Genomic DNA, 27946 nt, shown 5'->3' with positions numbered 1-27946 from the left:
GTGACGTGAACACTCATGACTCAGGTCGACTCCAGTAGCACTCTTCTCTAAGTGCTGAGGGAAATAGAAGAAAAAGGTACCTCACTAAAAGAAAACAACAAACTAAACAAAAAACAACACGAATACAATGAAAACAATTGCTTAAAATCCAGGTTTTTAAGGTGATTTTTATTTACAAACAGGTTACTTTGTTTACAAAAATTATAAAAAATGACTCTTAAAAATAGAAACTGCTTCTCCAACTCTTGGGAACGACGTGTGAGCGAAGAATGAGTCAGAGCTCGGACAGTTTTCCTGGTTTTAAGAGCAGTAACAGTGGAGTGACACTGCTGCGTGCCAGCCAAAAGCCCAGGGCCCGAGCAGGCTCCCGGGCAGGGCAGGGCAGGGCCGTGTCTGCCGTCAGGCCAGAATCTGCAGGAGCAAGATCTTCTCATTGATGCAGAACCTGTGCAGGACCACCATCAAGTTCTCCCCGCAGCGGGACACCTGGCGCTCCATGGCCAGGCGGAAGTCCTCCTTCACGCCTTTGGTGATGCCTCGGGTGACCGTGTGGTGCCTGCGGTCAGCGACAGAGAAACAGACGAGATGGGGTCAGCGCCGGCTCCGGACTGGAAGACACCGTCTAGTGAGGACGGTCTGACACGGCAAGAAGAAGCCCTCACCAACTCCCTCCTGAGAAACGGAAATCCAGAGCACTTTCAACTCTGAATGGCTACTGTCCGCCTCTAGGTTTTGGGGAAAACACTCACTACCTGCTTGCTTGCTGAATTCTTTCGGCTCTGGTGCTGCCCAGCCCTTCTGCTGACACCTGCAGTCCTGGGGCTCTGGGATGAGGGGTCCCCTGCCCCCAAACCCGCAAGCCCCCCGTCCAGCCTGGTCACTGGCTCTCCAGAAGCAGCAGCGGGGGAGGGAGGCCAGAGTGAGCCCCTCACAACCAGGGGCGTCCATGAGGGCCCCAAGGTTGCTCTGGGAGAGGAGGGAGGGCCTTCTGCCAGGCTGGCAGGGCTACCAGCACATCTCCCCAGGATGTCAGAACGGGGCAGCCCCTGCCAGTGCTGAGCCCATCTGGGCTCAACGCCCTCTGGAAAAAGCAGGGGCGGCGGGGTGTGTGCCCAAGAGGAGAGTCTGGCACAAGTGGGGGGCCAGTGCAGTCGGGGCCTGTCAGGACCTACTGGCGGGAGGGTCCAGTCTGGCTCCAGTGCCAGGAGGAGACCTGGACATCGGCGGGCACTAACAGTGCTTGGGTGACGTCCCCAAAGTTGACCTTTAGAAAAGGAAATAATGACAACTGAAACCCCAGAAATCTTAAGATATCAAAAATCTAGCAAAGTTCACTGTGTTTTGTTTGGCAGACAGACGGAGGGGACCTGTCAGCTCCACTCCCCAGCCTGCTGCCTCACTGACACCGTGACACTGGCTTTAAGTTCATGCTCCCTTGGGCAAACTAAAACTGCCAAATCAAACTTGAGAATGTTTTCCAAAGTGTAGTACTATACATTAAAAAAAAAAGTTTAGCAAGAGTCCAAGTATAAAGTTGAAATGCAACAAATGAAAAATAAACCACCCAATCCCAGGCTTGGATGAGTGAAGACGCTGGGACCTTCTTCAGTGTCCGGAGGGGGTGGGGTGGTGGGCTTTTTCGGTCCAGTCCGGCTGACGGGCTCAGAACTGAGGAGCTGGTGTCAGGGCGGCCTGGACGTGGATGCTGTGGGGAATAGACGCACACCCCTCTGTGCTGTCCGGGAGGGGTGGGGGCTTCTCTTCTGGGTCCTGGACTACAACTCCCTGGAGGTATTTGAGGCACTGAGCTCAAGGAACATGCTAGTTAGAATCTAAAATGCTGCAACTTGCTGACTGATGCTGCTTCAATAGTACATTTCCACCTGGGCCTCCCCCACTCTGGTAACTTTGGATGAAGCAAATGAAAGCAAACCTATCAGGTATTTTCGATTCAGAAAGGCGAGTTCTGAAAGCAAATGGTGTCAGTGCTGAATAGGACTGGCTAACCCTTAGGGAAGACCCGAGAAGCAACCCTGAACACGCATATGAGAATCTCAGCGTAAACATATGCCTCAGTGTCCTGAAGTATTTATGACGGGAGGCCTGAGGTTTGATCAAGAGAACCAGAGTTTAGCCCTGAATCTAATGTCCACTTAAACCTAGTACAGTTTTACATCACTTTAAAAAAATTTTTCCAGATCCATAATGATTTTTAAATCGAACACAAACACATTGGCAACTTATGGAAAAAAATAAGAAATGTTACAGTATTACACCCAGATGGTTTGCCAAGGGATGCAGAACAAATTAAAAAACAAACAAGGCATGGAGAAGGGCACTGAGTAACAGAGAGCTGGAACCATGGGCAGTAAAACATGTGGACAGACGGCACACGATGAGCAGGTGTTGGCCACTTGGTACCTGTCAGCAGTCTGTATGCTGGGCTGAAGCACAGGTAAGATTCCCTGCTGCAGCAACCCCATGGGAGGGCTAGAAGGCCTTTAAGAAACAGCAGACAGCAGCATTCAAACACCCACACCGACTCACCCTGCACTGCAAAACAACTGCACAGACAATGCAGGAGACCGGAAGCCGGCTCTACAGAACGCTCGAACCTCCACCAAGCACTGGCTGCGGCTGGCTTTCTGAAGAGGCCGGAGAAGCAAGCAAGCCCTCTCATTGCCCCGCCGTGGCCGCCCGGCCAGAGGTCCCAGAGCTCAGCCCACTGGAGATTGGGTATAAAAAGTACCCGTGAGGAGAGAGGCTGGTGAAATGAAACTGAATGGCAGAAGGAAAAAGGGTTAACACTGGCGGAGACGTGTTCAAATCCAGCCTCCTCCGCTCTCCACCAATCCCAGCACAGTAAGTACCTGGTGACTTTCTGTCACTGTCTGTGGCTGCTGAGGTCCTTCCAAAGGAACCACTGGGTTGGCGGAGTTTATAGTGGACACAGAGAGGTTGCTGGGATTGGGCAAAGTATTAGGAGGTTGAGGCTATTTCAAGACAAAACAAAAGAAAACAAAAAGGAGACGAGGAAGAGGGGGGGGGAAAGCGCTGGGAGCCTGGGCTCTGTGGGCTTCTGTAGGCACACGGGCTCGGCAGCCAGCAGGGCCGTCACCTCATACAACATTATGAATTACCCCTCTGTTGACAACCTGCGCCAGGCTTTGCCTTCCACCGTCATCCGTCTGTGCAGCTAAGAGACTACCTAGCTAAGAGCAGCGCAGGAGCACCGCTCTATTGCCACACTTGTCACTGGCCTTGTAGCGATCGAGGGCTCACCCTGTTTCCGGGCTGGGCAGCAGGGGCCCTCAGTGTTGTGTTCTGCACTTCTACAGCGCAGGCCCACGGAACGTGGGGTGCAGGCTTCGAATGAGCTTTGGGACTCACAGCAAAGACTGAGCACGTTCTTACAGGGTAGCTCACGGGGTAAGAATCCCCATCTTTGCCAACGACAGGGAAAGTTTCCTGAGAGGCTTACTGGTCTCCTGTTGAGGAGCTCTGGTATGACCTGGAAGGTGGGCAGTTCAAAACCATCAGCTGCTCCTCAGGAGAAAGACCGGGCTTTCTACTCCCAAACAGTTACGGAGTTTCAGAAACTCACAGGGCAGTTCTACCCTGGCCTTTGGGGTTGCTATGAGTCAGTATTGACTCGACTGCAGTGAGCTGAGTGGGCAGTTAGCAGAAATGAAGGAATACTTGATCGAGGTAGAGGCGCATGGAATCACCCCTTATAAGCTTAGGCGTGTATGATGTGGATCCCTTCCTCACTCCAGGCACCCTCTATAGTGCTGCTATCTGGGTGTCCGACACCCCTGGGCTTTAATGCCTTGTTTGTGTGTATCCATGTAGCTATTCGGTTGAACAAAAACTGGTAAAACATAGTTGAGTACAGTGAAGGTCATGGTTCCCACAACGGTTAAACGCTACCTTAGTGCAGTGAGCATCATGGGTAGGTTTAATCCCAAGAGGGAACGGTTGGGTTCTCACATGGCTGTCTCAGTAACGAGAGTGCAAATGGGGAGTGTCAGTGGGAATAAACTAAAAAGCTACTCCAGCTTTCACCCAAAGCCTGGTAAGAAGGTTTCTGATTTATGTGCTTATCTTCTTTTTGATTTTGTCCACCATCTTGGAGCAGTGTGTGCATAGGGGAAGATGAGTGTACTTAAGCAACCTAAAGTTTCGTTTTTAATTTTTTTCAAAATAGAGAATCTGTTCTTTTATTTGGAATGTTTAGAATATACCATTGCATTCGCAAGATGAAGAACAAAACCCGACCTAATCTTTCCGGGTTTTTCCCCAGAATGGATTCTGTAAGACTCTTGCAGATAAACCTGTTAAACCAAGCTGGGTGCTCCTGAATCACCTCCAACTCACAGCAACCCTACAAAGCAGAGCAGAACGGCCCCCGCTGGTTTCCAAGGCAGTGACGCTATGGGAGCAAACGGGCACAGCTTTCGCCTGCAGACTGGCTGCTGGTGGGTTCGAACTGCCAACCTTTTGGTCAACAGCTGAGCACTTAACCACAGTGCTGCCTGGGCGCCTCTGTTTTTGTTGGCTCTGTATCAAATTGCTAACATTACAGAACCCAGAATAAATAGTTACTCTCCTCTCTCTCAGCATTTCCAGGATTCTACCTAGATGGAGCCAGACGTGGATTTTTACCTCCAACAACTGAAGACTCCATTCCCCCTTTAATTGAGGGACGTTCTAACTCAGGGATCACTCTCTTGCAGTGACTTAATATTGACCCATAGACACACTGAGAATGCAGGAAGCAAAGGAGAAATATGAAAATAAAACTACACGCGGCATTTACAGCAGAAAGGATACCTTATCCAAACTAACGCATTTCAAAGGAGAGAAGCAAGATTTATGAACTATTTAAAAATCATAAATGGTCACTAACTTGGTTTTCCCATCAGCCCAAGATGGGATTTGGGTAGCACCAGGTGGCTGTGGGCAGCACGGACTGAGGCAGAGCCCTCCCACCACCGTTTCTGGAAGGCAGCCACGACCTGGCGGTCTCACTCAGTGCTATGATCGCGATGAAGAATGCTTAGGAGGCCCTCAACTCAATCGCTGAACACACATACAGCCTATACGTCAAAACCAGCTGCTCCTAATGAATTCGCCTAATCCAATACAATGGAGAATAGCATTTCTTCATTAAAAGCACTCTGTGTCCATCAGGAACTTACACAATCAGTATCTAAGTTTGAGAAAGGAAAAGATACGGTGAATGAAGCTGCTGGCTAGTGACAAGCTGGAAAAGGGACAGAGACACGTAGGTAAGGACATGCAAGTCTTTTCTCAAAAGGGCCCAAGAGGCAAATCTACTCTCCGAAGCAGGGACCACATCGGACTCCTCATTAAGCTCTGGGAAGGTGCCGGACTGTATTCCGACGCACACAGGGGAGCGCTCAGCAAGAACAAAAAAGGAGAGTCTGCTTACTTGATCAGCATCCCTTGATTAGGTAGTAATTCCAGATGGATTCTCCCACCTTCCTGCGTTCTTAGGTAGGCGAGCTCCTCCAGCATGTCGATATCTGTAGGCGGAGTCAGGCTAACCACAGGTGAAACCATGGGACCTCTGTTCTCTCAGACGAGGAAATAGAGCCTCAGAGCATCTGAGTCACTGGCCCACCACTAGCCAGCTGACATTTTGTGTTCGTATTTGAACTCAGGCCTGTCTAATTCCAAAGCTAGGATGCTTACACCGAATAAGGTGCTTCACAAACACAGTACCCGACATTAGATCTGCCAGGGTACAGGACATCAAGACAGCCTGTTTCCCTGGTAGGTACAAGAAACAAACATTCTACACAGTCATGATGAAAATCTTTTGCTTCCTTAATAAGAAACGAAATAAGAGATTGAGTTTATAGACTATATAATTTATAAAAATAAAGTGGTTATTTCTTTATATCTAGCGTGAAAGTATGCTTAGATGCCTCAGGGACAGAGGCTCCTATGAACTCCCCAAATTTTATATAAAATATGGTGTGGACACATTCCCATACAGACTTCCGAAACTTCTTTGTCCTCCCAACTTCTCACACGATGCTGGCTTGGGTAGCGCTGTGAAGCTGGAAGCTATGTCACCAGTATTTCAAAGGTCGCTCCATAAGGGAAAAAGAACTTTTGTCCGGGGTATTTGCTCCAGGCTAGCAGATTGCTGGCAACTCAGAAATCATACAGATAAATGATGGCTATGCATCCCACAGCGATGAGTAGCGTTCAACTCCGCGGTCTTCCCCTGGTACACAGCGTGACATAAAGCTCTGGTGGGTATTCGGTGGCCCCTGACAGCTAAGGCACGGGCAGGCACCCCTCAGACAGATGAAGGCTAATGAACCAGTTCAGTCCATGCTATCCCAGCCACCCCGGGCCTGCCAGGAACCTGGAGGCCATCACTCGGGGAACCAGGGTCCCTGCTTAGAATTCAGCGGGATAGAGCAAAGGGAACGAGGTGGTTAGGATTCCTGAGTCCTTGAAGTGCTTTTTGAAGCCTTTTTAGGACTTCCACAAGCCACGCTGCTGCAGCCTCAGCTTTGACTGTACTCCTTCATTCTCCACAAGGGCTGATGGGGAAGGAGTGAGTAAATGCCCAAAGGATGATTTCTACCTAAATGGCTCCTCCTTTTTTGAAAATCAGGTACCACGTAGTCATTCTAAAACTACAGACGACCCGAGATCTGAACAAGAAAAAAAGGATACTTGTCACGTAGTTAAAGAAATTCTCATATTGGAAATTTCCTTGTTGGCAAATCTTGTTGACAGCTTTCAAGAAGAGGTTTTCACCCCGTGGCCATTCGTGCTGAAGCAAGACGATCACATGTCCCAGTGCCATGTCATCCCTGTTGTCCATGAACGCTCTGAGCTGCAAGGCACAGAAAGACAAGGACATCGTGAGGGAATTTTCCATTCTAGGGGTGGGGAGCCAAGCTGCTGTCTGAAACGGCGTGATAACAAGTCATCAGAGTAGGGAGAGAAGCACGTGGGGAGGGCGCCCAGTGAAGGGAGCTTCCAGACCCCTCAGGGCTGGGAAGGAGGCTGCTGGCGGGGCCTGCAGCGGAGACTGTTGGTGGAAGTTGGAAATGCATGGGTGGGCCTGCAGGTGCTGAATGTTACAGTGAGGGTTAAGGACACTTAAGCAGGTCCTGCATAACGGGGAGAAGTCCTTGGAGCTTTCTTCTATGGGGGCAGATGGGGCTGGGGTGAACAAAAGGTCAGGTAGGAGGAAAGGGTCTGACCCGGACGTGGGCTGAGGGAGGAAGGAAGGCACGGAGCAACAAGACAGCAAGAGGCTGCAGTGGGCACTGGACAAACAGCCGAAGGGCTTTATGTTTCCAATGGGCAGGTAAGCCGAGCACCATACTTCCAATGGTTTCCACTGTCCCGAGAGCTGGTCACGAGAGTTCAGCTTGAGAACGACAGCATTAAAGTGCAGGCCCACAGGTTTGGTGCCTCTGCCGTAAGGTTCCCTCTTGGTAGCCCAGCAGCGTGATGCTCGTTCAATGTGTCTTAAAACTTTCTCGACTCTGGTGGGCCTTTGTGGGTCACAGTGCTGAAAAGGCTCTCCCCACCGAGCTCCCGAGCTCCGTTTTTAAGCGTGTCTTTGAGCCGAACTGTAAGTAGGTTGAACCAGGTGCATCTGGTTCTTCTTTCGCCTTCGGCGTAGGAAGCCAGCCCTGGTGGAACAGTGGTGAAAGCGCACAGCTGCTAACAAAAAGCCTGAGAACCCCCGGGGGCAGTTCGACTCTGCCTGCTGGGTCCCTAAGCGCTGGGCACAAAATGAACGACAGTGGGTGTGGCTTTAGTTCAGGAAAAGGCTTGACATCCGCAAGGATTTAAAACTGACAAGTGCAGTTAGGGTGACTGTGATGGAGCATCTGTGCGCACCCCTGTGGCTGGTTCAGGTGGCACCGTGGCTAAGTGGGGTGGCTGCTAACAAGGGGGTGGGAGTCTGTCCTACTGAGTCCCTCGGGGTTGGAATCTACTTGCTGGCAGGGGTTTGGGTCCAGGGCTCGGGTCAGTCATTTCAAAACGAGCGTAAATGTGTTGCTGCTATTAGGCGCCCTCCGGTCGGCTCCAGCTCAGCGACCCTGTTTACGACAGAACCACACACTGCCTGCTGCGGGGCAGTCCTCACAGCGACTGCAGCGAGCCCACTGTGACAGTCACCGCCCCTCCATCTTCCCGAGGGTCTTCCTCTTCTCTGTGGCCCCTCCACTGTACCAGGCATGTCCTTCCCCGGGGCCTGGTCCCTCCTGATAACATGCACAAAGTATGTGACACAAAGTCTAGCCATTCGCTTCTAAAGAGCATTCTGGCTGTACTTCTTCCTAAACAGATGCTTGTGCTTCTGTAACCCATGGTCACCCTCAATAGTCTTCACCCACAGCAAACATTGTAATTCAAAGGTATCAGTTCTTCACCAGTCACCCTATGGACTGCCCAGCTCCCACATGCCAACGAGGTGACTAAAACCCCGGGCCTGGCTCAGGTGCACCTACTCTTTCAGGCGACACCTTCGCTTTTCAACCCAACGCAGTATGTCAATTGATTCCCTGACTGCTGTTTGCACGGGGCTGGACTGCGACTACAAGTGACACGGGGACCCTTGACTACTCCGGCTGGTCCCCTTTGGAGGCTCCTGCTGCCGTGAGCATCAGTGCAGTCACAAGAACGTGTGGGTCGTGTCGAGGCACACTCCTGCTCAGCAAGCGCGTGGAGACTTCTTCACTCTCAGCACACTCACACACCAAAGGGCAACTAGCTTCTCACTGGGGGCTGCTAACTCATAAAATATGTACTCGGTCATACTTGGGCCAGGCATTTGCCTTTTTTGCCACACTATCAGTAGTAAACTTCTTAAGGCCGGGGATCATTTTCTGCCTATCTTTGGCTAGAACAGCGTGGAGTCCACTCTGAGGCAGTGGGTCTGTCTGGGGTCTGAGCACAAGGTGAGCATGGATCAGTTCCAACCAGTGTGCTTCCCCGCTGCGCCGGCCTGCTGCCCTTCAAGCACACTAACCTTCCACTCTAGGGCTTAGCTCATGTCATCCAGGATGACCAGAATGTCATTTCAAGTTAAAAAAAGTTCAGACGACGCCACGCGGAGCTTACCTTAAAACAAGCTAGCATGAGACGCAGGCAGTAGGGCATGAGGGCCTTACTGGTGCAAGGCAGGAGCTTCAGATCTGAACCTAACAAGAGTCCACAAAACGGGTGTTACCATCAAGGAAACAGCTCTGAAAAGCAAATGTTTGATGGTCTCTGAATTCTATTTATAAATCTTCTACCTTAAACTTTTTTGAATGTGCTCCATTATAAATTATTTTAAGTATACAGGAAATGATATAAAGCAGTGGTTCTCAACCTGTGGGTCGTGACCCCTGGGGGGCTGTCGAACGACCCTTTCACAGTGGTTGCCCGATTCATAACAGTACCAAAATTATAGTTATGAAGTGGCATTGAAAATAATTTTATGGTTGGGGGTTGTGGCATTGGGAAGGTTGAGAACCACTAACACAGAGAGTATTATAAACACCAGTGTGTTCACCCTGCTGCTTTACAAAATGTCAACATTCTGATCCACCTTTAAACATGGACTGTCAGTTCCCCGCCGCTCTCTAGAAGTAGCCATGGCTCAGCATCACTGGTTGGCACCCTGCAAACCCGTACCACGGCAGCGCGGACCCTTGAGCACCCCAGAGGCCGGCTGCCTGTTCCCAGTGACTCTGTGAAGAGTGGCATCCTGTATGTGGCCCCTTGAGACATGCTCTTTCACTCTGGGCCCTGTTTCAGATGTGCGCGGACGTGACCGAGGGACAGGCCTTCTGCATGCCCGTTGACGGCTGTCTGCATGGACTCCGTGACCGGCCTTTCGTCTATTCATCTTTCCTTAGAACCAACTTTCAGTTTTATCAATTTCCCCTCTTTTGTGTTTTATTAATTTCTGCTCATCTTCACTTCCTGCCTTGTGTCTTTTCTTCTCTTAACTTTTAAGGTGAAAATTTAAAATAGTGACAGCAATCCTTCCTTCTTTCTTACATAAACATTTCGAACTATAAACTTACATAGCTTTTCAAGCAGCGTGCAACTTGAGGTGAAGCTCAAACTGGCTAACAGTTATCTTTTAATTTACTAATCTGCAACTTTCCCAAGAATTGTTCAAGGCAAGAAAGAGAGTTCACAGATAATCTTCAAAGCAATTACAAGCGTGAGAAATAAAGAGAATTTCAGAAGAAACACAGATAGACAGCTTCTTATAATATTAGAGCTAAAGAAAACACTTGACATGGGGATGAGTTTAAAAATAAAATTTATTACACTTTGCAAAAATCTTAACAGCATTATCTTATCTGGAACTACATTATCTTATCTTGGGTCCTAGACCAGTTTTTATAAAATAAAAATAAACCTTGTCACTGTACCTTTTCTAAATTTGGGCTTTACTTTTGCTGGTCCCTCCTGTGACTTGCCTCCCTCCTGGACAGGAAGTACCATGTAGCACATCAGATCAAGGACCTCTTCACACATCATCTAAAGAAAACAGACCGACGACATTTGGAACGGAATCAGACCAAAGATAGCACTGTAATGTATTCATCAATGAAATGCCACAGAAATACTGGGCAACACAGAGCTCAGTAGCTCTTCTTCAACACAAGTCAAAAAGTATGGCTTTAAAATCATGGAAGAAACCTCGATTAAACAGAAGTATTTAAATATGGCCCTTCTGTTTCTTGGCATATTCTCCATCTTAGGTCTATGTCAGTGGTTCTCAACTTGCCGGTCGCGACCCCTTTGGGGGTTGAATGACCCTTTCACAGGGGTCGCCCGATTCATCACAGTAGCAAAATGACAGTGATGAAGTCGCAACAACAATAATGCTATGGTTGGGCGGTCACAACACGAACTGTGTGAGAGGGTCATGACATGAGGAAGGTTGAGAACACCGGTCTGCATTTCTGAAGGCAGTGTTTCTGTCACTCCAACCCTCTGCCAGACTCCTTCCTGCACACTTCCATGGGGAGCACGCCTTTCCCTGAGGAACTCGGATCGCGTTCCTTCGAAATGTCCTTGTCTTTGGGGGACAAAAACAAGTCCGAAGGAGCAAGAGGAGAGCTGGGAGATGCGGCTCGGTGGCCTAACAGCATTCGATGCCCCGGACACTTCTTGCTACCCTTGAGGAATGCGTGCATGCAGCGTTGTGATGGAAAAATTTCCTGGTACCATTTTCCTGATCTCTTTCTTACCAATGCAGTTTTCCATTTCTTAAAACTCCTTCCTAAGAAATTCCTGTGACCATCTTGCATCCTTTGAGAAGCTTATCAAGATGACCTGTTGGAATTCCTAAAACGGTCACCACGACCTTCTGAGTACACCTCTCTCCTGGAACTTACTGGGACAGTAGAGATCCTAAAAGGCACTGTTTAGTTTGAAGGAGTTAATAATTGAATTGCTAGAAAAAGAAACCATGACTTGAAAGTTTTACGTCTGAGGGTTTAGAAACAAAAGAAACCCACACCTGGCTAGGTTGAGTCAGAGCTGAAGACAGGCAACTGGAGGTTCAGGGGTAATTAGGAGAGGCACTCCTCCTGGAGAGCTATCTAATCCTGGATCGTGGGCAGTGCAGAGGTAGTGAACTGAAGCCCTTAACCACAATGGGTCTGCCTTGAGTCATTCAATCAGAATTTACCACCCGTCCCCTGCAATGGGTGTGAAAGAGCCGGCATGTCCTGGGAGGGGCTGAGCCGACACGATCTCTGTAGCTCTGTGTGGGTGTGGAGATAGGCTCTTCTAAATTCTCAGAAGGACTTAGGTGAAATTTGAACTTACAAGGCATCTCATTAATTATGTTAGTGAAAGATGAAGTGGAAAAGTCTTTCTGATTGTAAATGCACATATCGCACTGACTCTCCATTGAAGGTCATCACAGAAAACACGAATCCCACTTCAAGGTTCAAGTGGAAACAACTTAGTTTAAGGGTTTTAATCATAATCAACATCACACAGATGAGAAAAAGAAATCAGTTCATGCATGAAGTTGTGGCTTTAAATGCACACACACGAGTACCCATGCATACTTAAGTTCATGAGATTACTTTGGTGGCTTTCAAATGTCTATGAAGTATACATGCTAAACCACCTGTGGGGCTTGGCACCTGTATCACGCTCCCACCCGTAGCAGGAGGGGCTCACAATCTCGTGGTGGAAACAGACCCTGTATAACCCTGCTCTGAGGGAGTGCCCTCATTTATAAGGGGGGGGGAGTCTGAGGTAAGCCAAGTGCAAATCCTTCCCCATTCCTCACTGCGGCATGACCTCTTCTTTCGAAGTACTAGAAAATCTGGATTCCACTCTAAAGGGATCACAGACAAGAAAGTTCAAAAGGCCATCCTCTGACAAAACGGTGTTGACGAGGAAATTTGAAAAGCGCGGAAGCCTCATTTCGGCGAGACCACAGGACAGAGAGAACAGGGTGAAACCAAACCATGCCGGTCGGTCGTCAGTAGGCGCGAGGCTAAGTAGATGAGCAGTGGGATTAGTGAATTAGGAGACCCAAGGAGACAGCTCCCCCTTCACGTTAACCTGTCCTGAATGACAAACCCGCTGCAGGAAGAGCAGCCAGCCCAGGCCACGCACGTACGTACTCTGTATTCCCCGAGAGCAAAGTGGCAGGTGGCGAGCTGGATGAGAGCTCGCTGGTGTTCCAGAGTCCCCTGTCCAGGCATCTGTGGCTGAGGAAGAGCTCCCTGGAGAGCTGCTAAGTGATGCAGGCTGGCGACGGCTTTTTTATATTGCCCCTGGAAAGACACGAGCCAAGGAGGGGGAGAACACAACCAGTTAACCCGCTGCGGGGTCACCTGACTTGGGTGAAGCTTGAGGGAGGTTCAGACCCTCTAACCAGACGCTTAACTATTAAAACAAGTCTGTTGATAAGAATACATTTTAGGCATGCCGCTCCTTTAGGAATTCTTTACTATGAACACAACTTTTCTTCTAAGAAGCAAGCAGCAAGCTGTCCAGTTCAGCAACAGAGGTGGGACACACCCCGTGAGCTAGCTCCTCGCTCTGTCAGAAGTAGCTCCAGGACAGGTCAGCAGGGCAGAGGAACTCCACCACAGGAGAGGACGAAGAGCAAGAGGTATTCATCTTTCATTGAATAACGAGAGCATCTTACAGAGGGGTGTGGCTGGGCAAACCAAAACTGACAAAAGAAGGTCCAGCCCTGTCATTCTGGAAGCTCCGTGGAGATGGCGCGTCCACAGAGGGACCACAGCACACCCCGCCTGGTGCCGCTGGCACCGCTCCGGAGACCCACCGCGTTACCTGGTAGATGATCATGTCAGTGAGGAAGATTCGTAACCAAAGCCAAGTATCTGTCTTCCAGGCCAAACAAATTCTTGTAAATTCTGAGTGAGAAGTCAAAAACAAATTTACCAAAGGCATGTAACACAGAAGCAGAAAGGGGTGGGGGTGGGGAAGCAAACCGGGAAAAGAACTGTAACAGAGAAAATCAGTACTACAGAAATGCACAGTAATTTTACACTTGGATTGCTAACACGATAGTCTAGAATTTCAATTAGAAAGTGGAGTTAGAACACAAGACTTGTCAGTTATGCAATGTAGTTATTCAAAACAATGTTTTCATGGGGCACCACTGCTGACGAGGGACCACGTGCCAGTCATTGTTTACTAATAACTGCTTAAGCATCCTGATTCCATAATTCGTGTGAACCACGACAAGCCACTCCATCAGCCATGTTTCAAGAGCAATGACTGTAGAAAAGAAGCAACGGCGCGAGTACAGACAGGGGCTCTCACCCTTGTCCAGGCACTCTAGCGAGCAGAGCAGCTCCCAGCTCTCCCTGGCCGACTTAAAGCTCTCGAGCACTTCAACGGAGTTAGCCAGTTCGGCTTTACTGACCACAATGTGACGGCTCCTTCCTTTGGCCGGGCCTTCTTCATCGTCTGAGCTGTGCTGGAAGAAGATGAACCGCACGATCAACTCAAAGCTGCACACACTCACCCACGGAGAAGCTCCCCATTCATTGCTGCCAATGCTGATGGGTAACACCAGGAGCTATTAGTCTGAATGTCTGAATTTAGCAAGTGAGCTTTGAAAATTAATATAAATGTTCCATCCTTTCACTCATCACTTAAAGGAATTATTGTGGCAAGGTCTATACACAAGGGCGGGGTCTTCCGAAAGTGTGGGGAAAGGCCCAGGAACTTTCATGTCCCCTGTCCCGTGAGCATCATGCAGAGCGTCCATATGCCGCTGTAATGGTGGTGAAGCGCACGGCTTGGTGACAGTCCACTCCCGGGTGTGCAAACCCCCACATTCGGTTTTTATCTTTAGAAAAAGCAGTTACCTTTTTTCCTGATAACAAATTCCAAGAGCAAAGCCAGGCATTTAAAAGTTCCCATCAGACACGGAGAGATAGTTTAGGTAGCATGTTATGTTTTTATGTTAACGTTTTGTGGCCTCTGCTAGTGTTCATTTTGCATCCAGATAATGGTATTCATACATTTAAAGGCTCAGGTGCTCCTGACGCAATAATGTCCGAGGAAAGTCTGGCTTGCCCTGTTCACTGCTCACCACCTCTTTCCAGTGCTATTCCCGCTTTCCAGCCCTGTTCCCATCAATGCAGGGTGTCCACTCAGGAACTACACTGTGCTCACCTCTCTCGGCATGTCCTCCATGTAGCATAATGAGCTCTACCTGTCCCGCTCCTCGTGCAAAGTAGCATCAGGGGAGCCAGAGGCTGCTGCTGGGCTGCTGGCTGCATCCTCCCTGTGCCAGCCCCGGGATCATTTGGGCAGGGCAGGCGGTGGCTGCCCACGAGGAACACTGGCTGAGGCTCAACCGGGATCTCCAGTGTAGGAGGTCAGGACTCTACCACTGGGCCTCAATTCGCCCACGCAGACCAACACAGAAATTATGAACAGAGCAAGGGAGCAGCAAAATCGTACAAAATCAGGAAGGTGTGCCATCAGGGTTGTGTCCTTCCGCCACGCTTAGGGGATTTGCCGGGCATGCCCGCGGCAATCGTTCAAGAAGCGGGGCTGTTTGAAGCGTTCCGCATCAGCACTGGAGGAAGGCTAAGGAACAACCTGCCATTCGCAGACAACACAACGTTGCTTGCCGAAGGTGAGCACTTGGAAGCACTTGCTGATGAAGACCAAGGACCGCAGCCTTCGGGAAGGATTCCGACTCGGGGTAAAGGGGCCCATAGACCCCGCCAGGACACTCGGAGAAAAGACTGACGTTGGCAAGGATTTCACTTGGCTTGTGTCCAGAGTTCATGGAAGCAGCAGGCAAGGGCAAATGACATACTGCATCGGGTAAATCTGCTGTAAAAGACCTCTTTACAGTGTAGAGCAAAGTGGTTGGTGGGTCAGAGTATGGGAACAGAGCCCACGAGAGGAGCACAGGACAGGTCTGAATCAAGAACAGACGGCTGTGCCATCAAGTTATGGGTGTCTTGGTGGTGCAGTGCACTGGGTTATGTGTTGGGTTGCTAAAACAGGTTGGTTGACAGTTCAAGCTTACCAGCCACGCTGCAGTTAGCCCCATCTTGGAACACGAGGAAGGGGGGAAAGGGCAGATGGGGTAACCAGGAGAGAGCAAATTAGTACAGAGTTCTTAGCCTGGAGTGCAAGGCTAGGTATCAGAGCATCTATGATGCCTGAGATGATCTGCAGAATTTTGCGTCCATGTACTTCTTTGGGTTAAGATCCACGCACAGCCACCCTATAGGGCGGAGTAGAATTGCTCAATAGTTCTGCAAGGATGAAAATCTTTATGGAAGCACACTGACTCAGCTTTTTCTTGTGTAGCTGGTGAATTCGAACCACCAACCTTTTGGTTGACAGCAAAGTGCTTTCAACACTGTGCCACCAGGTCTCCTTTTTCCTGGATTAGGAGGCATTAATTTACACTATTCACCAACAGGGGTCATAATAACAACCTTGGAAATAATCAGAATTGCCGTGCTTTCCCAGTTCCAATTCGTCCTAATACAGTGGCCTCAATTGCATCTGATGAAGGCACATTTCTAACTGTTACCCCAGGCCAGTACCATGACTGCCGGGGCTCAAGAGGAGAAGAGGCTCCCGCATAGCCAGGGCCTGTCAATGAGAGCAGACGCTGGCATGTGTGTGGGCCACACCTAGTTCTCTTTTTAGAAGGCTTTCCTGCAACATGGCCACATCACCGGCTGTGGACTGTTTGGGCTGTCTTTCCTTTCACAGCACGGTGGAGTACTTGCAAAGGACACTGGATGGCCAGCACAGCCAAAACATTCACCATCTGGCCCTTGAGAAGATGAGAAGACGTTTGCCTGCTCCAGAACTAGAGCACCTGTGCTTTCATGTCACACCGGGTCTTCACTACAGATTTTACTGCAAGAAAGGGTCCCTCTGCTTCAAACACACAAGTCTGAGCATCACTGTCTTGCACAGGCTTGCTGCCTGCTCACATGAGAAGGTTACAACACACTACCACAGTGGGACAGGGCTTGATGTTATCTGGCCTGTTGCAGCTTTGTGCAAGCATTTCTTCTGGGCGAAGTCTCTCTCCCAATTTCAACTGACAACGCCATGTACGTCCTCCAAGCCTGGTGTCCTATGCTGCATCTTCCCAGGGGCTGTACTGACTTTCTACCCTGGGCACCTCGGTGCTTTGCATTTCGTGGTCTGTATCCACCACTGTGTTTGGCTTGGGGGGTGGGTCCCAGTGCATTTTATTTAAAACTTGCATTTGGAGTTTTAAATGTAATTGAGCTAATCAGTAAAAATGCCAATTGGCTTGGTGGCATGGTGGTTATGCACTGGGTTGGTAAGTATAAGATTAGCAGTTCAAAACCACTAGCCGCTCCACACAAATAGACGGGGCTTTCTGCTCCCATTCAGAGTTAGTTTCAGAAACTCACAGGGCCACAAAGGGTCACAAGGAGTTGGCATCAGCTCAAGAGTTCTGAGTCTGAGGCCGTCAGGCCTATTAGGTCAGGGTCAGGGTATCTAGACCTGGGCATCACTGCTTCTTCGGCCCAAGAGCCGTTCTGTGTGTGCTCTGTGGGGCTTTTAGAAACAGTGCGCTGGTCTCCCTTTCCCAGCCAGGCGGCGACCATCACACCAACACGCCCCAGAATGCCAAGTGTCCCCCCCCCCCCCGCCCAGGGGACATTACCGTCAGACGAGCACCCCAGAGAGACACACAGCCACAAAACCCAACCTCATCATTTCACCTCCAGAGTCACCATCTTTGGATAATTACGTCTGAAAGGATTACCATGGTTTTTTCTCTCCCTTCGGCTAGTTTCCTCTTTTTATGGATGTGCTTATTGCGATCAACCTCTACATCACCAAACGCATTCGAGACATCCTCAAGGAGAACCAGTGGAATTTGGCTTGAGGCATTCGGACCTGGAGAAGGGGTGGTGAAACCAAATGTTTTCAAATGAAGCAAGAGAGACAATATAGTACATCGTTTACTAAACCGCCACTTAAAAATGAGTCATCAAAATCGTTTCCTTTGATCTCAGTAAGGGAAATAACCAAGCCATGTGCGTTTAAAGAAAAACACTGTAAGGGTCTACAGCAATTTTTAGTTGCTGGATTACAAAAGCTATTTCTTTCTTTGGATTTGTTCTTAAATAGCTGAAAATATTTTAGAATGATTATGAATCATTAAATTACCCAAAGGAAAAAAAGACAATAAAATTGTACGTACAAGTATATTATGGCTACAAATTAAAAAAATCTAAACATATGAAAGGCTAAAAGGCAATTTACAAAAATATGAACTGCTATACTAAAAGGATTTTGACTATTTCCACCCTTTAAAATTGGCAAGCTTTCTAGAGCATGTATATACTTTTTTTGGTTTATTGTGGTATCTTTGTGGAATCTACTCTAATGTTTTGCTGTCTGTTACTTTCAGCAAAGCAGGGGTATTTAATATCTGCATCTCATTTCACACACTTTTGACAGGTCGCTAGATTAGGAACACAGAGGGCTTGTCTTCCCGGATTCCGGCCGAGCAGGAATCAGCCAGCAGGGCCATAGTAAAGGGGCTGGAAAGAAATCAGGCACACTTATTAGACACCTATGGGAAAACCCAGAACGGCCTGCTCAGACCCTAGCCAACCTGGGCACACCCACCATACGCATCAGCAATATTATACCATTCAGGTGTACCTGAACTTAGCCACTAAAACAGCATGCTTAGACTAAGGCCACTTAGGTGCTGGTGACGCTAAATTTGGGTCCACACACACAATGCTAAGCACATGACATGACACAGGTGTGGTTAAACTCAGCCAATAAGATGGGTCAATAACCGCAATGCCGCAGGGGGCTAAGAGTGGGCCTCGGCCGCTCTCTCTTATTCAGGTGTGGCCTGCAAGCCCACGTGCGGCCCTTTCCCTCTCCGGGAATCTCCTGCTCTTGGGTCCGTGTGCAGTTTTGACATTCTGTCCACACGTTTTTCCACGCTCCATGAAGGGACCATTTTCAGTTGTGAACTTTCCCACAGCCCGGTTATGCGGCCTAGAATGCTTTTCAGAAATAGGGTATACTTTTTGAGACTGTAATACCTGAAATTTTCCTTTCCTTCAAAAAAGGCACTTGAATTTATAAAAGTGATTCTGCTGCATGAATTATTTCAGCGTTGGGAAGCAAAATCCGAGGTATACCATCCCAGAAACCTAACACTTTGATACAAAATTTTTTAATGCAAATGTACTTACATAAAAACTACCAACAACTGAAAAATAAAACTCTGACACCAGTCTGTAGTTAGTTGAATCCGAGAGCAATGATTAAAATAAATATGTAAATCCTCCTCATTCTCCCCACTGAGGCTACCTTTACGATCTGGGTGCCACTAAAATCCCCAGACCCACCTTGGAAGAGAGATGGCTGTATGCTGCTCACATACTGGAACGCGTTCTTAAAGAAGACCAGCATCGTGGAGAACACCACTTGGTTTTTATATTTTGCATGCGCTTCGTTATCAAAGTTGTTCATGTATCTGCAGAGATCCTTCATTCTATGCAGAATATCACCATAGCTCCTGAAAGATGAAGTCGGTACAGCTTAGTCAGTGGCTCTAGGCACGCCACCAAAAGCTCTCAAAAAGCTCTGCTAAACACCATCACCAACCGAACCATTATTCAGGGGTGGCGGGGCTCTTGGCATGTCAAATTCTTTCTTGTCTCCTACCAGTTGCCAGTGAGTGGGTTCACCTCACGGAGACCCCTGTGTGTCAGAGTGGAACTGTGCCCCACGGGGCTTCAAGCGATGGTCTTTCAGAAGCCACTCGCCAGGCCTCGGCGTGTCTTAGAACCAGCAGCCTTCTGGGTCCATTAACCAGGTGTACCTCACGGTGCTTCCTCGTCTGCATATGAGCGGCAAATGTCCCCTGCTGAATGAGGAACCCTGCTAGCCACAAGGTTAGCAGTGTGAAACCACCAACCGCTGCTCAGGAAAAAGACAGGGCTTTCACTCCCGGAGAGTGACAGTCTCAGAAACTCACAGAGGCGCTTCTTTCTGCCCACTAGGGTCCCCATGAGTCAGCATCAATGCAGCAGCAGTGACTATGGTTTTTGAATTAAGGTAATCATGATACAATGTTATAACCTTTATCAGAAGAGTTCATACTTGAGTTAGGAATCATGATAGAGTGAAAAATCACTTCAATGTCCTTTGTGCAAATAGCAAGCACAAATAGAGTCTGCCCAGGGGCATATGTTATTCCACACCACCCCCAAACAAGGATTCTGAGATTATGCAATCCAAAAATGTGATAGGCAATGTTAGAAAAGAACCGTTTCTTTACCGTCTTCCTTTATCCATCTGCCATTCACATCTCATCCCAACCACGTGCAAAATCTTAAACAGTCTCTCCCAAGGGTCCACGATCTGGGATGACTTTTCATTGAGGCCTTCTATGACATACTTCTGAGAGCCCCGTTTGTTAGGCGACATTAAATCCGACGTGTCTTGGGTTCCTGTGATGTGAGAGGGGAAAAAAGCAGCCCACAAATCAACATCAGTCTTTCTCTTTACGCAGTACTTAATAAGAAGGCATGTGAGATTCCCCATTCAAAAGACAAGAGCACAGAATCCCAACAAGTTGCATGTTTTGTTCAAGGGTGCCCAACTGCCCATCGGTGTGAGGAAGTGAACCTGAGCTGTGGCATGCGGGGCACAGCTCCGCAGGGTAGAGGACTTCCATTGAAGTGTTGAATCGGTTGCGGCAAAATCTCATTCCCGAGCTGCAGCAACACTGTCTAGGCACCGTATGTTAGAAACACCAATAACTGGCGTGCATCCAGAGGAAGATGATCACAATGATGAGGAATTTCCAAATGTTCGATTATACTGATGTTTGTTAACGAAAATTTCAGAATATCCACACTTACCTTGATGCTGATTTTCTAACTGAGTAGACCTTGTGATGTAATTGATATAGAATTCCGCTGCTTTATTTAAGTACTTATACAATAAGTTGGCAGGTAATCGGACATCATGGTTATTAATTATTAGAGGAAGTACATCACACACTGGAAGAATGGAAGAAAATGACAAATGATTAGGCTGTCTGCCTACCCTAAAATACTGCCAGAAAAGATTTATTTTAGCGTTCATTCAATGTAATATCAAAAAATATCTTTTGGGGGAAACCCCCCCAAAATTGATGGCACTAATTTAAAAACTGCTGGGCAGAGGGGCCAGTGAAAGGAGTCGAGGAGGGGGTGCACTAATCAATTCACTTCCTAACTAACACAAATAGGCTCTCGTTCTTGAATTGGGTGGTAGGGCAAATGTTTCTAATTATGTGTTACAACTCCATATCTGGTTACACACACATATATTTTCAGAGTTATCAAGTATTACATCACATGATTTTAGAAATTGTTTAAAATGCACTTTGGATGGTAAAACAACCTTCAACACTATGAAGAGATCCTTTACTTTCTGTAAATGCAAGCTTTCTTACCAAATAATTTTCTAAAGCAGTTAACAGGAGATTCTTGCTCTTCAATAGTTTCAGCCTCTAATAAAGCCTCCCCAAGGCCAACCTATTTCAAAATGAGATTAACCAATTAGATGTGTGTGGAAGTTTAAGCTGCCAGAATTACACAGTAGTTTTATAGTAATCACATAGTTGCATATTCAAATTCCCCCAAGAAACTCAACATCCTCATTTAAAAAACTATAAAGTGAAAAAGCATCATCAACGCAGCACAGGAGGGACTTCCACGTTTACCTGAATACTTGCCCTCGCGGTCTCCTCGAAACCAGCAAACTCACCCTTCCAGAACCCGTCTACAGCAACGCAAGGTTAGCAGCCCATTTAACACCATGCCACCAGGGTTTTAGCAGAGGATATTTCTGCATATACATTTGTATTTGCTGTAAGTATATCCCAGGAAATCATAGAGCACACAGAGGGGCAAAATTCGGATAATATCTTCCCCCCACACAAACACCTTGAGGGAAGGACTCACTGGGCTTAGTGACCCAGGAAAACATCTGGAAAACATCTAGGACAACTGATGCGACATAGTTCACAAGGACAATCGATGCTGAGTCGCAACTGGGGGTTAAAAGCCTGCCAGTGGCCATCGAAGACGCAACTACAGGCCTTAGCTTTGGGAGCAAAGGCGAGGGAAGAAAACCAAAAGACTCAAGGAGGCAATCAGCCCAAAGGCCTGTGGACCGCGTGAACGCCGGCCTGCCTTCACCACCCAGAAACCAGAACTAGATGACCGATCTCATCAGGATCGTGTTAGAAAGTGATAGACTGATGGGGGGGGGGGAAGTGGAATATATAACCAAAACAAACAAAAAAAGACCAAACTTAATGATTGGACAAGTCCTCATGATATGAATAAATGATTGAACTACTGAATTGTATGACATGTGAATTAGGTGCCAATATTTAAAAAGTTAAAATAAAAAAGCAGAATTACTGGTCCTACAGAGAGTAAAGGGACTCCTGAAAACTTGGCCCTTGGATATCCTTCATACCTGGAACTAAACTCACGCCAGGGGTCAACTCTCAGCTCAACAATAAACCCAAACCCACACCCACTGCCATTGGTGGATTGTGACACAGTTACCCTCCAGCAGAGAGCAGAACGGCCCACAGGGCTTCCAATGCTGTGAACCTTTACCGAAGCACAGGGCCAAACCTTTATCCCAAGGAGAGGCTAGTGGGCCCAAAGTGCTCACCTTTTGGTTAACAGCTGAGTGCTTTAACCAAAGTGAATAATATTACCAGTGTGCAATGAACCATGCCAGACCCAAAGGGCAGCATCTGCTCAAAACAAAGCTCAGCAAGGCAGGAAGGAGCGACAAACGGAAACACGACATACAGAGAGGAAGTGGAAAGGGTACTGTTACACTGAGGGGATTACAAGATAAAATGTGTATACATTAACGAATGGAAAACTTTCACTCAAAAATTAAAACAAGGAAGAGTTAATGACTAGGATCCTGACTTTTCCTCTTACTGGCTATAGGAAGCCACTGAACATCCTTAACAACCACAATCCATCTCCTCATGTATAAAGTGGGATCATCTACCTCATGGGCCTGGGAGAGGGTAGCAGGAAACACCCAGCACTTGACCAATGTCTGTCAATGGAACCTAACATTACAGATACAAGGGTGAGAGGAACAGAGAAAAACCAAGGGCCTCAAGGAAGGCACATGAAAAACATGCCTTTCAACTACAAACTGGCGCACACTGAACTGAATAAGCATGATGGACTAAGTACATAATTCATATACACGATGGAGCAAGAGTTGTTTTTATCTTTCCAAATTGCAAGTAAGCAGCACTGCCAATATTTCTGGATTGTTTTCTTAGTACTGGCAATAATGTCTTTTTGTAAATCAAGTATTTTATTATGTTTTGGGGTGAGAGTTTACACAGCAAATCGGGTTCCCATGTAATAATTTCTCCACAATGTTTTTCAGGGACACGGGTAACCTTTTTCGTAGTTTTTCCACTTTTGCACGATTCCTTTCTGGTGTTCCCTGTCCACTAGTCTAGTTTGCCTGCCCTTTGCCGCCTTGTCTGTGCATCTGAGTAAATCTCGGGTCTCACATGGAAGACTGCTCTAGGAGGCGCTCTGTCACTGAGCTAGAACATGACCTCACAGAATAGTTTGGGTCCAAGGTTTAAAGCTTATCTTGGGGTAATCGTCTCCGGCAGTCTTCTGGTCCAGGAAGTCTGGACTTTTCAAGAATTAGAGTTGTGTTCCCCAATTCTCATATGGTCAGGGTCTAGGTTTCTGACCAAGCTGGACCCCATCTAGTCCCTGTCTTCGGGTAGAGGATGTCATGATGTGTGTGCAGACTATTAGTCTTACAGACTAGTTTCTTCGCTGAGGTTTTGGTTTCCTTCTTCCTCTTTTAAACTTTGAAGGCTTACAGATCAGTAGCCCTAAATTAGATGACTGCTCCCAAGCCTTCAATACCATGATGCTTGTCATTAAGTTATGATGCATAAACTCTATGCACTATATTAAGCCAACTAACTGAGTTGTCTCAAGAGACTATGGTCCTGAGCTTTCAGATCCCATAAAGCAATCCCTCAAGGTAGCTGGTTAAGTTTAAGAAGTATCTGTGTTTGTGGGCCCCATGTGCTTTATTTTATGTATGAATATGCATGGATGCATAGTTGGCATATAAATATACTCACAGGCATATAACCAAAAACAAACAAAAAACCCCAAACCACCACCAAGTCGATTCTGAATCATAATGACCCTATTCAGGATTTTCCAGGTTGTAAATCTATTTTTTTTAAATCATTTTATTGGGGGATTGTACAACGCTTATCACAATCCATCATATATCCGTTGTGTCAAGCACACTTATACATTTGTTGCTATAATTCTCATTCCCCTCTTCCTCATGAACCCTTGATAATTTATAAGTTATTATTATTTTGTCATATCTTACACTGTCCGACGTCTCCCTTTACCCACTTTTCTGTTGTCCATCCTCCAGAGAAGAGGTTATATGTAGATCCTTTTAACTGGTTCCCCCTTTCCACCCTACCCTCCAGTATCACCACTCTCACCACTGGTCCTGATTCCCTGTGTCTCCAGTTCCTACCTGTGCCAGTGCACATCCTCTGGTCTAGCCGGATTTGTAAGGCAGAATTGGGATCATAATAGTGGGGTCGGGGGACGCATTTAGGAACCAGAGGACAGTTGTATGTTTCATCGCTGCCATGCAGCACCCTGACTGGCTCGCCTCCTCCCTGCCAGGCTGTCAATCTTTATGGGAACAGACAGCCTCATCTTTCTCCCTTGGAGTGGCTGGTGACTTTGAACCACCCATCTTGTGGTTAGCAGCCTAAGCCTAGTTACAGAACCTCATATATAATACATCTATATATGTCCACATATAATATATAGATCTGATACTTATGTACCTACACTGTAAGTTCAGTTGTGTGTGCACCGTTTTATATGCTGCACCATTGACCAAGCACGTCCTTTCCCTGCACTTTCTAGTGACACCATCTGCCCACTACCCAGGCAGCCGAATGGAAAAGTGGAGTGTGCTAACAGTGATATCCTTTCAGCTTCACGAACCACGGTTCCTCGCCTGCACCTCAGCCTCACCCTCTATGTCCCACAACCTCTGCTTCAGAGATGTTCGGCTGAGACGACCCACACGAGAAACCTGCTCATGCTCCACCAGGGTTTCTCGTAAAGAAAAGGGAAGGACCGAGCTTACCCCATGCTGCACCACGGTTTCAGGGAAGCGCCTCAAAAGCAGAAGCAACATTTCTGATCGCTCCAACGTGTTGAAGCATTGTTCCGTGACCTTCAGTAGCATTTCACACTGGACACGACCAGGAAGAGTTTCAAATAAACCTGTACATGACACAGTTCATTTTTAAAAGTTTTGGGGAGATGGAAAGGAAAGAAGTACTGAAGCAAAAGTAGAAGTGTGGGATGATCACGGAGAGGGCAGTCGGCACCACTGAAGAATTACGTTGTTGCCTTTCACTCATACCCGCAGGCTTTTGGTCAGACAGTACTTGACATTAGACGTTTGCTGAATGACCACAAAACAGGTGGAGACCTTATCAGACACAGAAGACAAGAGTGATGCATTTGATGGGTCATGCCCACCAGTGCAAGTTCAGATCAAGAGCAGACTCTTGTTTAAGTGGAAGTGACAAAAACCATCTGCTGTTTTTTGTTTAATCCAGAATTTGAAAACTTGGAGCAGCTATAGCAAGAGCAGAATGAGGTCATAATTAACACTGAGTCCAGAATTAAAGAGGAATGTCAAAAGGTAACAAAAGGGAAGAAAATAAAAAGGTAATACAAGTTTATTTCCTGTTTTGTGGAGATATGCCTAGTCTATAGATGCTTCCTGATTACTGTAAAACCTATTAAAAACATATTCAGTTACCTGGGCCCACTGAACAATCCACATCCTTTAAAGAAGCTGAAAGGGTTCTAAGGAACGCATTGTAAAGATTTGTTGCCAAGAACAGAACATTTACATGGGTACTGATAGCACAGATGCCACTTTTCGGTGATATTAGTCTAAGTAATTTGGTTTTCCAGGAATGGTAATTTATAAGTAAGTTGTCACTCTATTCTTACTTCTTAAAAATTGAGTTTGTTTATCTTGTGAATCATTCCTTAAAGCTGATGTAATAATGCTGATTTCTCTCCACACCACCGGCTGGTCTGGGAAATTCACAAACCTATTTTTAAAATGAATGCACCAAATTAAAATGTTAGAATTCAATATAGTATCATAAAAAGAAATTACTTCCCCCCCAATGAATACTTAATTGTGCCAAAACAAACCAAAATAAAGATACAAAAATAAAACCAAGTAGCTAAGAAAACCCACTAATGTTTTTATATGTGAAAATTAAATAACTATAATATATAAAGAGTTTCTAAGACTCAACAAGACAAATAAAACTGCCCCAATGGAAAAAAATAAGCAAAGGCAAAGGATTAAAAAAAAAAACCCCAACAACCCCACTTATAGTCAATGGTAACATTTGAAAAGATGCTCAACATTATTAGTAATACAATTAACGCAAATTAAAAATAAGAAGCACAGATACTACTTTCTCCTATTACACTGATGATAATTTTAAAAGACTGATAATACCCAAGGAGGTTGGAAAACGGTCACACCTATACACTGATAGGAGAAATATAAACTCAGGAATATTATTTTCTGAAAAGCAGTTTGACAGCATCAAATTTTTAAATGTGTACATCCTCTCCCTATGAAAACCGATTGTCTGTGCATCTAGTCAACCAAAACATGCACATCGGCACGAGGCTGCTTACTGTATTCTGAACATAATTTCAAGTAATTGGAAACTACTTCAATGTCCATCAGTTCGCGAGCAGTTAAGCGAATACTTGCAAAAGAATAGTCTACATGCCAACATGTTAGTGTTGGTCTACACACTAACACGGATGAGGACTCATATTAAAGCGGAGGAGTCGTGGCAGTGGATAAACCAGCCGCTAAGCAGAATGCTTACCACTCTGAGAATAAGATGCAGTTGCCTGCTCCCTAAGACCTATGGGGGGGGGGAGGGCAGTTGTACTCTGTCCTACAGGGTCGCTGTAAGTGGGGATCGACTCCCGGCAGTGCGTACAAACCCCAAAGCAAACCCAGTGCCTTCAGGTCAGCTTTGGGAATCAGAGGTCCAGACCTCTTTCCTAACGCTCAAGGCCACCAACCCCCAAACGCAAACCTCCTGCCGTCTAGTGGGTTCACAGCGACACCCCCCCTCCAACTACAAGGCTGGACCCTTGCACGGGAGCTGACAGCCTCATCTGTCTCCCGTCCGGGGGCTGGCGGGCTTGAACCGCCGACCCTGGGGTTAGCGGCCCCACGTCTAAGTTCAGGCGCAGACACCAAACCTCGCGGCGACGTGCGGCGTCCCCACTCACATGTCGTAGAGCAGCCTCCCGGCGGTGGCCGTGCGCTCGGCGTTCCGCTCGATGGTGTACATCTCATACTGCAACACACACAGCCGGCCGGCGTCACCTGCCGCCCGCGACGCCGCCACCCCGGGGTGCCCCGGGCGCCCCGCCACCCCGCCGGGCCCACGAGCACGGCGCCCCGCGCCAGAAAGTCGCCGGGCGGACCAACGGCTGCCGTGAGGAATGAATGAGCGAGGGAGCGAGCGAGCGGCGCTTTTCCCGGGGCCGGATAACGACCCTCCCCCCTCAGGAACCCCAACAGGCCCGACCGCCGGCCGGGTGCGCGGGCGCCAGGGGTCGGCCTTGCGGGGGGGGCGCCCTGGGAACGGCGCGGGGGACGAGAGGGCGGCCCGGGCTGCAGGCCCCGCAGCGGCCCGGGCCTCACCTGGATGTTAAAGTCGGCCGGGTAGAGGCTGCGGGCCGTGATCAGCCACGCCTTGGCCGCCCACAGGTCCTGCTGCACCAGCTCCCGGGCTCGCTGGACCAAAAAGTCGCAGTCGCCCTGGGCGGACATGACCCAGGAGACGGGGCGCTCGGGCCTCCAGCCGCCTGACCTTCCGGCTCGCGAACGCCGCCGCAGGCGGAGCTACTGCGCATGTCCGAGTTCAGACGGATCGGGACGGTTGTTTTTTTTCCGGGATTTGCGAGCAGCTTCCTCCCGTCGGCTCTCTGGCGCCGCCAAGCCTCTGGCTTTTAAACCAACGCTTCCCGGTCATCGCTAAAATGCGGAGAAGTGGATTGGTTCTCTCGGGGCTTTAGCGTGACGCGAGTCGAGCCTTTGAGCATGCGCGGGAGGAAAAAACAAATTGCTCGCTTGCCTGGCCCCATCAGCCACTTTGTGTTCTGCAGTTTTAGGAGTCGCTGGCACGAGGGCGCGGGGCGCGGGGCGTGGATGTCTCCGGCTGTCACCGACA

The 27946-nt window shown here is 47.9% G+C and overlaps 1 protein-coding gene across 4 annotated transcripts; it reads right to left on the bottom strand.

Annotated features, from left to right (window-relative positions):
• Positions 1-149: 149 nt before the first annotated feature.
• INTS10 (integrator complex subunit 10) lies at positions 150-27614 on the bottom strand. 4 transcript variants are annotated; one of them, XM_075556579.1, is made up of 18 exons: positions 27418-27614; positions 27000-27067; positions 25674-25777; positions 24790-24929; positions 21026-21107; positions 20448-20588; positions 19862-20033; positions 18927-19096; positions 17312-17445; positions 13840-13996; positions 13345-13427; positions 12666-12818; positions 10443-10551; positions 9133-9212; positions 6721-6883; positions 5456-5549; positions 2422-2499; positions 150-556 (listed from the first exon to the last, which is right to left on the bottom strand). In XM_075556579.1, exons 1-18 carry the CDS (start codon positions 27544-27546, stop codon positions 400-402), a joined length of 2214 nt encoding a protein of 737 aa, XP_075412694.1. In that variant the 5' UTR covers positions 27547-27614; the 3' UTR covers positions 150-399. The 4 variants fall into 4 exon arrangements, with proteins under 4 accessions (XP_075412694.1, XP_075412691.1, XP_075412693.1 ...); XM_075556576.1 differs by lacking the exon at positions 2422-2499 and having other exon boundaries at positions 27418-27613; XM_075556578.1 differs by lacking the exons at positions 2422-2499; positions 27000-27067; positions 27418-27614 and adding an exon at positions 26970-26988.
• Between the last annotated feature and the right edge of the window lie 332 nt (positions 27615-27946).

Source organism: Tenrec ecaudatus, chromosome 8 (genome assembly GCF_050624435.1).
Source record: "Tenrec ecaudatus isolate mTenEca1 chromosome 8, mTenEca1.hap1, whole genome shotgun sequence".
In the NCBI taxonomy this organism is placed as follows: Eukaryota; Metazoa; Chordata; class Mammalia; order Afrosoricida; family Tenrecidae; genus Tenrec; species Tenrec ecaudatus.
The sequence above is the reverse complement of the archived record's forward strand: the minus strand, read 5'-3'. Positions and strand labels throughout refer to the sequence as shown.